The following is a 12,770-nucleotide window of genomic DNA, read 5'->3' as shown; positions in this document are numbered from 1 at the left end:
CAAAAAGTACGTTTGCCTTTGAACTGGTATGTCGTCTTGAAGGGGACACCATGAACTGGAGCCCTTCGCTTGGGAAATTAATGAACTTCGGTACAGTATATGATCCTCTGAAAACAAGACGTGAAGCAGTAATTATGAAGTAGGTAGCCGTAGCTGTCGCCATGTCTCACCAGGCATGTACTGCACTCCTGCACATTCCTTACAAACTCTGCTCCAGTTTGGCTGAAAGTGGGGACAGAATACTCTTTCTTGGTTTTAAACCAGACTTTGTACTGTCCTGTTGCTTATTACAATGCACTTTAAAGGCATAAGGGAGGCCAAAGTGCTAGTACTGGAATATTATGCTATATATAGCATATCCTGCCCCGACCGGTGTTACATGCCGAATCGCAGACCATTGGAGGGAGCTCCATTATTGCATGCCTGTCTAAATATTTTTTTTTGCTACTGTTGAAGTTGTCCTTACACAGAAACCTTAGTGAAGACTCGTCTCACCAGTTACAGCATTTAGGTCAGTCTGAGTGCATCCAAGGATAACTGGCAGGCAGTGGCAACAGGTGGACCCAACTAAATGCTTTCTTCATATTATCTCTTACAATTTATCTAATGCAGTTCTAAGAAATAGCAATGTAAGTCGTTTAGTGTACTTACATTTCTAGGAAACAGGGTAACTATACATAAGGCTGTTGGCTCATAGTAATGTACACTTGTCTTTACATCGCCGTATCTTTTTCTTACATGAAAATTTTTCACCGTTCAAAGCTTTCGGATTTTTGGCAATGTGAAAATACAAAAATATGTACTCTGCAAAAAACAGTTGCCATTTAAAATCCAGCTCTTTCTGCTCAGAAAACACAAAGGGAAGCTCTTTTGGTTAAGAGCAGGATATCTGCCAAATAGAATTTTACATTTTTCTGGATGAAAAAGTGTTCTTTATTGTCAAAAATGGCAGCAGTCAGCTTGAGAGCTCATAGACAGTATTTCAGTCCAGGAGCATATACTCCACAAATGTAGTACTGCTAAATAATTGCTTGCTCAATCATTAACTAACCCCTGTTAGAATACTGTTTGAAACAGCTGATGCATAGCCTATGTTCTTCTACAAAACAACTTTATTTTAGCTGCAAGGTTTTAAGTTGAAACTCAGTGTAGCTGTTTTTAGGAAGACTTTATTTCTCTGTGGGGAAAAAGCCCTCTTTGGAACAAAATGGCAAATTTCAGGGGGCAGTGTAAGGTTTCACTGGCACTTCTTAATGGCCCATGTGACCTGCAGTGCTCGGTCAAGTACTAAGAATAAGTACCTCAGTCACGCCTGAAAAGAAAAATAATGTGAGTTTTTTAACTTCAATTCACAAACTCACATCTAGATGTTTTAATTTCCTGATTGAATATATCTGCCCCTTGGGAAACTGAAATTTCAAACTTTGTTTTTTCAAGTACTAGGATCAATGCTATAAGGCTAGCTTTAAGGATCAAATGCAGCTGTAATTATTCATACCAATAGATATGTCACAAATCACTCTTATTTTGGAATCAGTATGTTCATAATGACGTTTTATGACTCTGTTGATGCTTCCAAAATAAACATTTAATAAAGTGCAGAAAAACTGCTTGCATTGCATTGAAAAAAAATGCAGGTAGCTTTTTTTTTTCATGTCTGTTTTATAAGCCGGTAACGTTTGGCTCCACAAAAACCATATGGCTTTCCAGCAGAATCTGCTGCAGTGTTTTCTGAGTCTATACTTAGCGCTGTCCATGGTTTCCAGTAAATCTGCAAATTCCAACAGCTTTTTAGATGAAAGGTGAGTTTCCCAGCCTCCTGATAAGGCTTGTCTGAATTTCCATGTTGCTGTACCTTAACTCAGTCATGTATCTGAGTCAGCTTTTTGATACCTCTGTAGCTCAGAATTAACCTATAGTGTGGTCACAGCTGTTTTCCATTTGATGCTTTCTGCTAGCAGTATATGTGTTACTGGAAGTCACACAAACAAGTGCAGGATTTTTGGTGAAAACAGACTTCCAGTGTTGTTACAGATATTCTTGATGTCTCTGAAAAAGCAGATCCATTAAACCAAATATGATATATAGGAAAAAGAACAACTTTTTAAAGGGGAAGGGGAGGGCAAGAACATCTTATATTTGACTTCGTAATCGTTGGCAGAGGAGAAATTGCTGAATATTTGATGTGAGGAGCGTGAGTACGCTGTGTCCCTTTGCTTGCTTTGCCTCCCCTCCTCCCGGTGAAGAAGACAGAAAAGACCCTCACTTACATTCCTGTTTTCCAACCTTCCAAAAATAATGTCATTGGAAATAAATCCATTTTCACTTGCTATGTTTCAATCGGTTGTTTGAGCTAATTTCTTTATAGTTTCATCAACAATGTAATAAAAAATAAGACTAAATGTTAAATCCCAACATACCTACTTCGTAGTTTTTAGTTTTGCAAGACTTTGAAATAGAAAACTTCCTGAACTCATTAATAAAGCCTGCTTTCTCCTCTGTATTTAAATCGCTCTCCATGTCTGGTATGCTGTGGTGGGTAATGTTGCTTTTCTAAAGTTAATGAGGCCAAAATGCCATTTTATATGGAGAAGTTTTGTCATCCGCTGTGCCTCTCAGTTGTCAGGGCCTTCAAAAAGTGTTTTTGTCTTATTTATAAAAAAACAGGAGTTCTTAATGCTCCCAGGAATAATTACGGTTATTGAGATGTTGTGACTGTAAACATGAAGATTCTACCTCCCATATGGCTTGGTTCCCTCAGGACTGTTAAAAGATGCAGCCTAACCACCAAACTATTTTTCTGAGCTCAACTAAGAGTGAGAATCTTAAAATAACAGCAAGAGTTGTGAGAAGAATATGCTTTCCTTTTCACCTTTCCCAATTCCCTTCTGCTTTTAGTACCCCTGTGATGCTGTGTTGGAGGTGCCTCTATCAAACAGGTCTTCTCCCTGTGAGATGTTCCTGTCCCTCCTGGTGGGGAGCTGCCACTTAGTCATGCACACACCATTTGGGCCAAGTGTAATGAGAATGTCTGAAAAGTTTGAAATTTCCATTTTGCCTGCTGTATGATAAATTTCATGTTTCTGGGTCTTCTGTGGAGATAATGTAGTCAAGTAGAAAACTTTTTAGATGCATGTCTAAACATATGTTGAAACCTTGTGTATAAAATGTCATGTTTTCAATTTTTAATATGTTATTATTTTTAGTATTAATATTTTTAGTATTAACAGGTTATAGCAACATATTATAAGGTACTAGCATCACTTCCACTAATGAAACCTTACTGTACTTGCAGTATTCTAGATCCAATAAATGCATGCATCCTCAGTTCTCCAGGAAGGAATTTTGGTTTTATGACTGAAATTACACTTCTATTGCAGTACCTTTCTGCCTTTGTCTGTACTGTAAGCAGACTTTTGTGGATTGTGTGCTAATTACTCCAAATATTTTAAAAAAGGTTAGCAGAGTACAAGGAAAAACAGTCTCCATGAGAACTTAAATAATTTGGAAACTTACTTTTCACTCTTTGCAAAACTTCTGTGCCGTATTAAAATGTTGCATCTATGTAACGCAGAGGTGAATTCTGTGTGAACAGAAGGAAAGCACTTCAAGAGACCCAAATTTACAATGTCTTTCAAATTGTTCCATTGGGAATACAAAAGGGGAATATCTGGCACTTCCTAAATTTGTACATGCTTGGGACCGGTGCAAAACAGTGCCATCTCCGCTGCAGCCTCTGGGGAAGGGCTCCTTATGGTGCCATTCTGGCAGGTCCTGTCCTGAAGGGTACAGTGCTACCAGAATGAGTCAGGAACTGAAGTGCCTTAAATGTGAGTGGCAGGGTTGTAATAAGAGAAAAAAAAATCTTCAATCATCTCATAAACTGAATGAATTATAATGGTAGTGCAATGATGAGAATTTTGCTATAGCACTGTAACTTGATGTAGTTATGGTTTATAAATACACTTTAATTTGTAAAAAGCCATCTCCTTCCTTACTCTGGAAACAGAATATTTTGATATGTTCTGTGAGAGCTGGTCAGAAGATGTGAATTGTTCCGTGTCTCATCTTTCATCTTCTGTTACAGGGGTCCTGGGGGTGGTAGACCTTGGCCAAACCCCACCAATGCCAATTCTGTAAGTAGTTATTTTAAAATATATCAGACATCATCTTATATTTAGGGAAACATTTCTCATCCATATTACAGGACAAAAAATTCCACTTCATTCAAAAAATACAATACTGCATGCTTTATATTTTTTCCTGTAACCCTGACGCAGCGCTTGTACAAGTGCAGAGCACATCTGAAGAGAGAGCTCATTGACCTGTGAATATCCAGCTCTGTTCATAATCACACAACACTTCTGCATCTTTACATCAGTTACAACACTTCCGTAACACAAAGGTTATGCTGGGATATACTTAAAAGACATTCAGCTTCCATCCTGCAAGTAGGACAAGTTAGGTCGATGCTGTCTGGCCAGCAAGCTCTACAGAATTCGCAGCCTGCTAAGTTGCAGCTCAACGTGTACTCACCTATTTTATATAACAGAAGCACATCTTCCACTCTTAACTAGGGAATCTGGAATCAGAGAGTAGTTGCTTGCAAAGCATCAGACGTTTTTATATACTTTCTGTAAAAAGCAGTGCACTCCACTGAATTTCTTTGCAACAACTGCAACATGAGGTAGTGTAGTAGCAGCTTGAAGGAAGAGGAGGTCAGTGAGGCATCCCATGTAAACAACAGCATCTGGTAAACAGACACAAAGGTAAAGTTTTCATTTTCATTCAGTGATCATACATCATTGATACAAAAATGTGTCCCTTTTTAGTGCTGGCAGTTGGTTAAGATGGGTCTGGCTTAACAGATTAGCCTCATTCTTTCTGTTGCTATCAATTTTTGATTTTTTAATTCTATTGATGACAGTTGGGGGGAAAAACTAGCTGAAAATACTTTCTCAGTTTTCTTTTCAATGTACTCAGCTAAAATGGATGTTAGAGTATTTTTGAACTGATAGTTGAAATAATTTCATTCTATGAAATTAATTGAGAAACCCAGTAATAGACATATTTGTAAAAATGAGTTGGCCGAGAAATTGTCTATAATCATGTAAGATGCTTATGCTACAACATAATTTTGTATTTTGTTGGTACAGTTGCTTAATTCTCTACCCTGTCCTCCTATAATAGCACTGGTCTGTGCTCCTGTAGCGAGAATGATTGGAAAGGCTATCATAAAGAAGAAAACCGGATTATTCACAGGCATCTGGATTTCTCCAGGTGTCTTCTGTAACAAATACCACAATTGAATTTTAAATGAAAACAGAACACTGTCCTTTAAAAAAAAAAAAAAAAAGAAGAATGCAAAGAAATAAAACTATATCTTCTAGGTTAAAAGATATAAGACAGTTGCTTTTCCTTTTATAGGCAAGATTTTAATCAAGATTATGTATATATAAGAACATACAAATTCAGTCGATGCCTGGGTGATTCTGAAGTCCTACTGACTGAAATGCATGTGCAGCTTAAGTTTATAAACCTTATAAAGCATATTACTTTGGTAATCTTACAGTTTAACCTTTTACTGTAGCCTGCAGTCTTTACAGACCTTACTGTGGCTCTGCAATAAGAATAAGAAGACTCTTGTAGTAGATGCAAGAACTGGATTTGTACTGGACCTTGTAATTTGGTGTCTTAGAAGAGTGATGCTGGCTGTTAAAAAGGCATGCCTCAATTATTATGAAAAAATGGAGAGCAGATATCAGACCTCAGCCTACAGACATTTAAATACGTGAATTATGTTATTCATATTAATTTCATTAGGGGGGGTTCCAGGGCACAGTAATCTTAAATGGAAATGTTTTTATTTGAAATATTGGGAATTAAATTTGGTAGTGTCTATATTGTTAGTTTTGGACTTTAACATACTTAAAATGTCAAGAAGAGGGGTTTGTTTTGACAACAATAGCATGTCGTAGGAATAAACAAATAAGTGTTAACCTGTAGCTCTACATAAGTGTATGTATGGATTCCATCTCATTGCAGAAGAAATTACAATTTTGTTTCTGTTGACATTACAGATACCTTATTCTTCAGCATCTCCTGGGAACTATGTAGTGAGTACACTTGTCTGTGTTTGTATTTTTTTAAGATTTTTAATATCTTATTAGATGTTACATTTTATTCAGGCAAAGAAATAGCTGTCCAGATGTTAAGAAGAACCCTGTGTATTGGTTGAGACTGATCATCTGATCAGCACTTAGGGGGTTTTTTTGCCATCTACTGTGCATACGTTGATGCTCATTACTAAAATCATTATCAGTCTGGTCAAAATTGCCCTGAGTGCTGTTTATTTCAGCGAACATTTATATAACCTATGCAATATAATGCCTTCAATAATGAAAGACAAAAAACCCCCCAGCTTTCTTGGGAACACCATGTTGTCTGTGAGTTTCTGAACTTCTTTAGAAAAAAAGTGTTTGAAGAATTTAGACCAAGCTTTTATCTCCCCAAAGATATACAAATGGGTCCTTATAACTGACATTATAAAGGAAATACTTAGTTTTATAATTAACTTCTGAAGGCTTGAAAATTCTTTTTTTTTCTTTATAGTCCATTATGGCTTCATTTCACAGACATTGTCTTAATTTATTATGGATTAGTTGGTATTGTTTTTTCTTGGTCTGTACTTTAGAATGAAATAGTTAAAACTTTGTAGTAGGTCCAGCATTAAGCTCTGATTCAAAAGAATACAAAATGCTAACCCTCTCCCTAGCATTTAACAAATACACTTTACCTATCAACGAAATGTTTTTTTGTTGGAGTATATACTGCTGATTTTTGTCTCTGTCCCAAGAGATTAACTGTATGTTTTTAGAGTCTTTATTGTTGTTGTTACTGTTGTACTTAGATTATTTGTACTTCTGATGTACTCTGCTAAGGCATGTTGTTTCATCTGTTTCTATCGCATGTTTAGTGCTGGTGTCACAGGGTAGCGAGGGAGAAATATATATGTCTAGAATGTGTCTGTATATATATGTACATGTATATATGTTTATACATATACACACATGTATATGTTGGATGCCAAATTGCTGTGGGTCGGTCAGGTCTCGGTAGATCTCTGTTTTGATATTCCATGTTTTATCACCTGAAGGTTAGGCAACTGCAAGGTGGTGGCTTTAACCGGCACAAAGGCGGAAGCTATTTCAGAATGTGGAAATAGCAGGTGGTTCACCGTGGGGACAGTACACCAGTATTTTTTGATCTGTTTGTGCTGCCTATGGGTTTCTCTTACTTTTGGTCTTTGTAAGAGGGATGTTGCTGCAGAGCTAGAGCTGAAGGTTGGATTAAAGGATGAGTTTGTTTTGTTTAGACAAAAGCAGTTTCTTTTGTCCTTTATTTAGACAATTATCTGTGAAAAAGTTTATGATTCTCAGAAGTGTCCATAACTGTAGGACTCATTTTGCCACACGTTTAGTGGAAACATTCCAAATCTGCTGATCTCCAAACCAGTTCTTTCAATGCAGAACTTCATAGATTTCCTTATGTTGGGAAGAGGCTGTGTTGGTTTTGCCCTAGACATTAGCAATCAGTTATTCTTGCAGATTTTTAAGATGTTTTTTGAATATTTGACTTCATATTCTTGTCTTTAAAAAGTATGAAATCCTAAGAAACTAGAAAAGGAGATACTATAAAAAAAATATTCTAAAGAAGCAAACCTAAGTAAAATACACATTGTAGTAGTGGACTGTTTTGGTGTACTTGCATCAAAGGTCAGCTAGGATAAACGGCTTGGACAAAGAGGGTATTGCCATATTTCAGTGTATAGATAGGAGAAAGAGTAAAGAGGTGATTTAACCTCTTTCAGTGGCAGTGATGAAACTGATGCTGGAATGGTCCATCTAGCTGGCAACGTTGAAGGGAAATCAAGAGATGTGCAAGAGATGCAAGAATGAAATACACAAAAGATTGAGTTATTGGAGAAGATGCCTGAGCCTCTGATCAGATGTGCTCTGTGAACTGCAGCGGCGCTAGTTGGAAGGGTTGCTGCCTGATTCCTTGTCCTCACTCTCCTGCTGAAGGTTACCATTCCTTCAGGTCTGCCTCCAGAGTTCTTTGGATGAGTTACCCTCTTCGTCCAAAACAACTGAGGTTGACTGAAGCATTTAGAGAACCAGGTCCTTGCTGAAGCACTTCAGTTGACCCAAGATCAGTGGGGGGACACTTGCAGAGGGAGCTCCAAGCTGAGCTTGGCTGAGGCAGCCACTGGCGGAGGATAGTGGTGAAGCAGCTGAGGTGGGCCAGGTGTTGAAATCTTCTTCTGCCAGCATAAATGCCTGTGCAGTGCATGTCTTGGCTGATGCTGAGAGACTAGTCGTGCTTCAGAAAGGCTCACTACATTTTGGAAAAGGAACGCATGAACTCCAGCGGACAAACAGCTAAATAAGCAAAACTGGGGGCAGTGGTTTCCAAGAGAGCAGGTGTCTGGGGACTAGGTGTGGGTTGTAGAGCTCTTCAAGCAGCTTTTTAGCCAAAGGGGTTGTGATCTGGAACTACATGCCCTGAGAGCTTAATCTGGTTAGTTTATCGGACAGTTTTTGAGAAATAATTCCATTACATATTAATATATTCTCAGAGTGAAAAGAGTTGATACCAAGAGGCTTTCTGAGAGAACACAATATACAAACAGTGTAAATGCAAATCTGAAATCAGATGCAGAAGTTAGTAGTGAAGATAAGTAACTTTTCTAATAAATGACCAGGTAGTGGATTCTACACCTCTTCATGTGATGCTGAAAAATACATATTTTTATGCAATCAAAAACGAAATCAAGTTAGTGAGCTTAGTGCACAAGTACTTGGGTAAAAAGTCATAGCCTATGATGCCTAGAGGGTCATCGATGTGACCCAAGGTCCCTTTGAATTTGGAGTCTGTAGCTCTTCAGCAGCAACGGGGAGTTTCTCACTGCTGAGGGCTGAGTACGTCTTTCAGACAGCTTTGGCAAGCCTGACCTAACACATTCATTTCTGATTCAGTTGTGATTTGGGCAGGGCAAAAAGCTTATGTGGCTGCTGGCAGTACGAACTGAAGTTGTGGTTATGCCTGGATTTTTATAAGCTGGTCTGTGGGTTTCATGGCGGAGCAAGCCTTTGTTCTAGCGTGCTTTATAAAAGACTCTACTTGGTGACCTTGCTTAGTTCACAACCAAGGGGAGGCACAAGGTGAAGAACTGGTAGGTGAGCTCTGTAACAAGGGCATGAAGTTATATACATGTTGACTTGACTGCAGGGATGTGCTGCTGCCCCTGGGTACAAGATTTGCTGTTTCATCTACAATTAACGGCAGGTTGATCACCAGGTGGCAGGCAGGGATGCGTCCCCATGCAGGTATTTTACTTGTACAAACCTGCAGAGGAGTGGCGTCAATCAGAATGTTACTGCCTTTGATTGTCTGAAAGTGGTGTTTTCTAGTATGTTATTGCTAAACATTTTGTAAGAAATGTTACTAAGTAGGCCATGGAGAAACAGTGTCTGTTGTTTTAAATCCAAGACTTCTCTGCCTCCTTCCAAAATATCTTGGTGAATTATAGCAAATCTCAGCAAAGAGCTTGTCAGCAGACAGGAACAACCAAACCTTTATATTCAGTGCCACTGGAAAAATATTCCTGTCTGGAACAGTATCTGCTATTTTAAAGTGTAACAAAAGGGATAAAAATACAGTAAGTCATATGGCAATGAAAATAATCATCTGTTGGTAGCAATATGTGTAATTTTTCTATGGGAAGTCAGTATCTATTGACTTCTGTTGGCACAGATATTTTTACCAAACTGGATCTTGGTAGTTTTTCACATTACTTAAAAATATTAGTGGATCTACAAACATGGGAAGCAGGATGTTACAGTTCTGTTCTTAGAAAACAATTTGGGTGTTTAGAATAAAATTCTTAGAAAGATTCTTAAAGAACCTTAAAAAGGTTGTTTAAACAACCAGAGCAGCTTATGTGCAGTTCTTAGTCATAAACAGATCTGTAACACAGAAATACTTAAAACTAACAAAATAGATGTTCCTTGATGGGGTTTTTGGGGTGGTTTTTTTTTTTTTCAGTCTTTGGTTTAGCAGTCTAGGCAAGGGATACAGCTGTACCCAGCATTATCCTGACTTTTAAAATCCATTTGTCATTAACTTGAGAAGAAATTCTGTGTACAGATGTTTCTTAAAAAAAATGTAGGCTATTATACAGGCAGAATGAAGATGCCTATGGCAAGTCTGCCTAAAAAAGAAAGCTTTCTGAGGGTGGTTAGGCTCTTCTGTCCCCACAGGACACCCCCTTGTTTTGTGCTTAGGAAACATCGGTTAGCCTGCCATTGACTGTGAACAGAGTACAACAAAACAGCAATGCCAGCTGAAAAAAACAGCGGTCATAAAAGGAGGTTGAGGGAATTAAATATAACTGTCTTAAGCCCTGCTCCAAGTAATTTTCTTGTGTGACTCACAGCATGACACAGAATTACTGACGAATGGATATTCGTGAGTCTGTATACCTACATGCATCAGAAGTCTGTGCCGGAGCTTGGTGACCAATTACCTAGTCTTAGTCTGGGACAAGCTGTTCCACTAGCTTATCAGAAAATGTGCATGTTTTTACCAAATAAGTGACTCATGACATTCGCAAGACTTTTTTTTTTTTACTGTGTTTGTTTTTTACCGTAGTATGTTTTTGCCTTCCATGCTAACTGACATTTTCTACTCCCTCTAGGGTCCTCCAGGAGGTGGAGGGCCACCAGGAACACCTATCATGCCTAGCCCTGCAGGTACTGAAATGTACTCAGAATGACAAAATATAATTATAAGGCATTTTAGGAAGTACACAAATTATTTTTCAGACTTTCATTTTGATAAAGAATCAGGTAATGGTAAATTACTGGGTTTATACTTTCAGTATCATTTTTTTCCATGTGCTTTCCCTTCCTCTCTCTTGCAGCTGTGTTGTAGAAATACAAAGCATTGTATCTCTGCAATTCAGGGCAACTGATTTCTTTGGCTTTTGAGCCCATCTTTTCCTGCACAATCTCAGCAATAGCAAGTTAAAGATGAAAGAAGACACAGTCTTTATTTGCTTTTGCTATCATTCTTTGAAACAATTCCACCAGTTTGGAAATAGATTTCTGAATCTGGTGAAACGTCCCTGTAGTATCCTATGGGATAGACCTGACTAACAGGTGGCTTTGAGTGATGAGCTGCTTCCCGTAGCTGTGTCATCTGACAGCAAGGTCGCGCCGGACCAGCTGTCCTCTGTCTTGCAGTGGAGGAGTATGGCCCCACAGGAGCCACCACCATGTCCTACCGGTGATCTGTTCCCAGAACTTCAGCTGCCCCGTTGTTGCCCTAAGTAACACGGTCTGTGTCTCGCAGCTCAGCCCACATGGCGATTTTGGCCGTGCAAAAGATTAGTCACATTCCTACTAATGTTTGAGGAAACAAGGAGGAGGGTGGGAAGATTCAGGATGGCTAGCTAGCTTCCCAAGGCTTAAAGATGGTCAGCTAGATAGATGTCAGCATTTCCCTCCATTGACGTTCTGCAAAGATTCTGATAGGAAGGTGGAACTGCAGGATGTGGAGAATGCTGTCCTCCCCCATGGATGTCATCAGAATTCCACTAAAATGAAGCTAATTACAACTTGTGTAACCCAGTATTCAATAGCTACTTCTTTTGGCCAGTATCTGCTTTTGTAACTTGCTTTCACCAGCTAACAGGGACCCATTCACTCCAGTGATGTTACAGCATCCTTAGTCCTTATGTCCTAATGTCCTTACGTTGTCCTCTACAGCACAAGAGGGTGGGGAGTTCCCTCACTGGCGAGAACTTCTTGCACCAATATAATACCTTCATTAAATACAATTCCAGGGTTTTAAAAAAATGCAACCTAGGATGAGGTGTGGGGCTTCCTTGTTCCTGTCATTGGTAAAAAAAGTTAATTAATGCAAGCTGGCATTTGAAAGTGAGAATCTTTTAACATAAAGGCTATGGACAGCCTGCACTTTCCCAAGCATCCAGCACGCCGCAGTTACGGCACATCAGGCTGTCTGTGTGCAGCGCAGGTAAAGCTTCTGGTGACGGTGGTTCCCATTTTCAGTTAAAGACTCAAAAGATGTTTTAAGGCCCTGTTTTCTTAAGTACAAAAACACTTAGAAATTGGCCACCTGAGGGTTTTATAAAGGTATTTACTTGCCTCTGAGACAGCCAGGCTCCGAGGGTTCCCATGGCCCACCCAGCCCGCATGTATTTTTACATGAGCCAGCAGAACATGCAGAGAGCCAGGGATGTGTGTTGTGAAAGTGTCTGGTGGTTGAAGAACTTTTTGCCTACCTCACTGAATCTAAAAATGACTTTTCTGTAGGCAAAAAGCTTTTTTTCCCTGTCTTTCTCAAACAGTGTATTTGAATGTTCTAGTGATACACAGTGCTCTGTGTATAATGGAATTATTTACTCACCAAGGTAAATTAACGCTTAGAAAACTGTCTCAGAAAGATCAAGGAATGGACAAAACCTTGATTTTAACTTCCCAGTGTACATAGAAGTACGTTCCTGCGGGAGGCCGGGATGCATTCCCAGTTCCAACACATTTCAGGGATCTGGACTTTCTTGTTTTCACTACTTTTGACTCAAAATTCCCCCGTTACCTGGTCTCGGAAAAGGAATCACAGCTTAGCAGTGTTTTTTCTGTTTGTTGTTAATCTCAAAACTCTGGTTCAAAAAGGTGGTATGG

General features: G+C 38.9%; 1 protein-coding gene across 4 annotated transcripts in view; it reads left to right on the top strand.

Moving 5' to 3' along the window:
- The window catches only part of SSBP2 (single stranded DNA binding protein 2), a 191,925-nt gene that overhangs the window by 151,701 nt on the left and 27,454 nt on the right, over nt 1-12,770 (top strand). For all 4 annotated transcript variants that reach the window (XM_037374284.1, XM_037374289.1, XM_037374285.1 and 1 more), the window contains 3 exons: nt 4,088-4,136; nt 6,081-6,116; nt 10,760-10,814. In XM_037374284.1, the coding sequence (XP_037230181.1) occupies nt 4,088-4,136; nt 6,081-6,116; nt 10,760-10,814 (140 nt within the window). The remainder of the gene's footprint in view (nt 1-4,087; nt 4,137-6,080; nt 6,117-10,759; nt 10,815-12,770) is intronic.

Source organism: Falco rusticolus, chromosome Z (genome assembly GCF_015220075.1).
Source record: "Falco rusticolus isolate bFalRus1 chromosome Z, bFalRus1.pri, whole genome shotgun sequence".
Taxonomy (NCBI): domain Eukaryota; kingdom Metazoa; phylum Chordata; class Aves; order Falconiformes; family Falconidae; genus Falco; species Falco rusticolus.
Note: the sequence above shows the minus strand (reverse complement) of the source record. Positions and strands in the feature narration are given on the sequence as shown.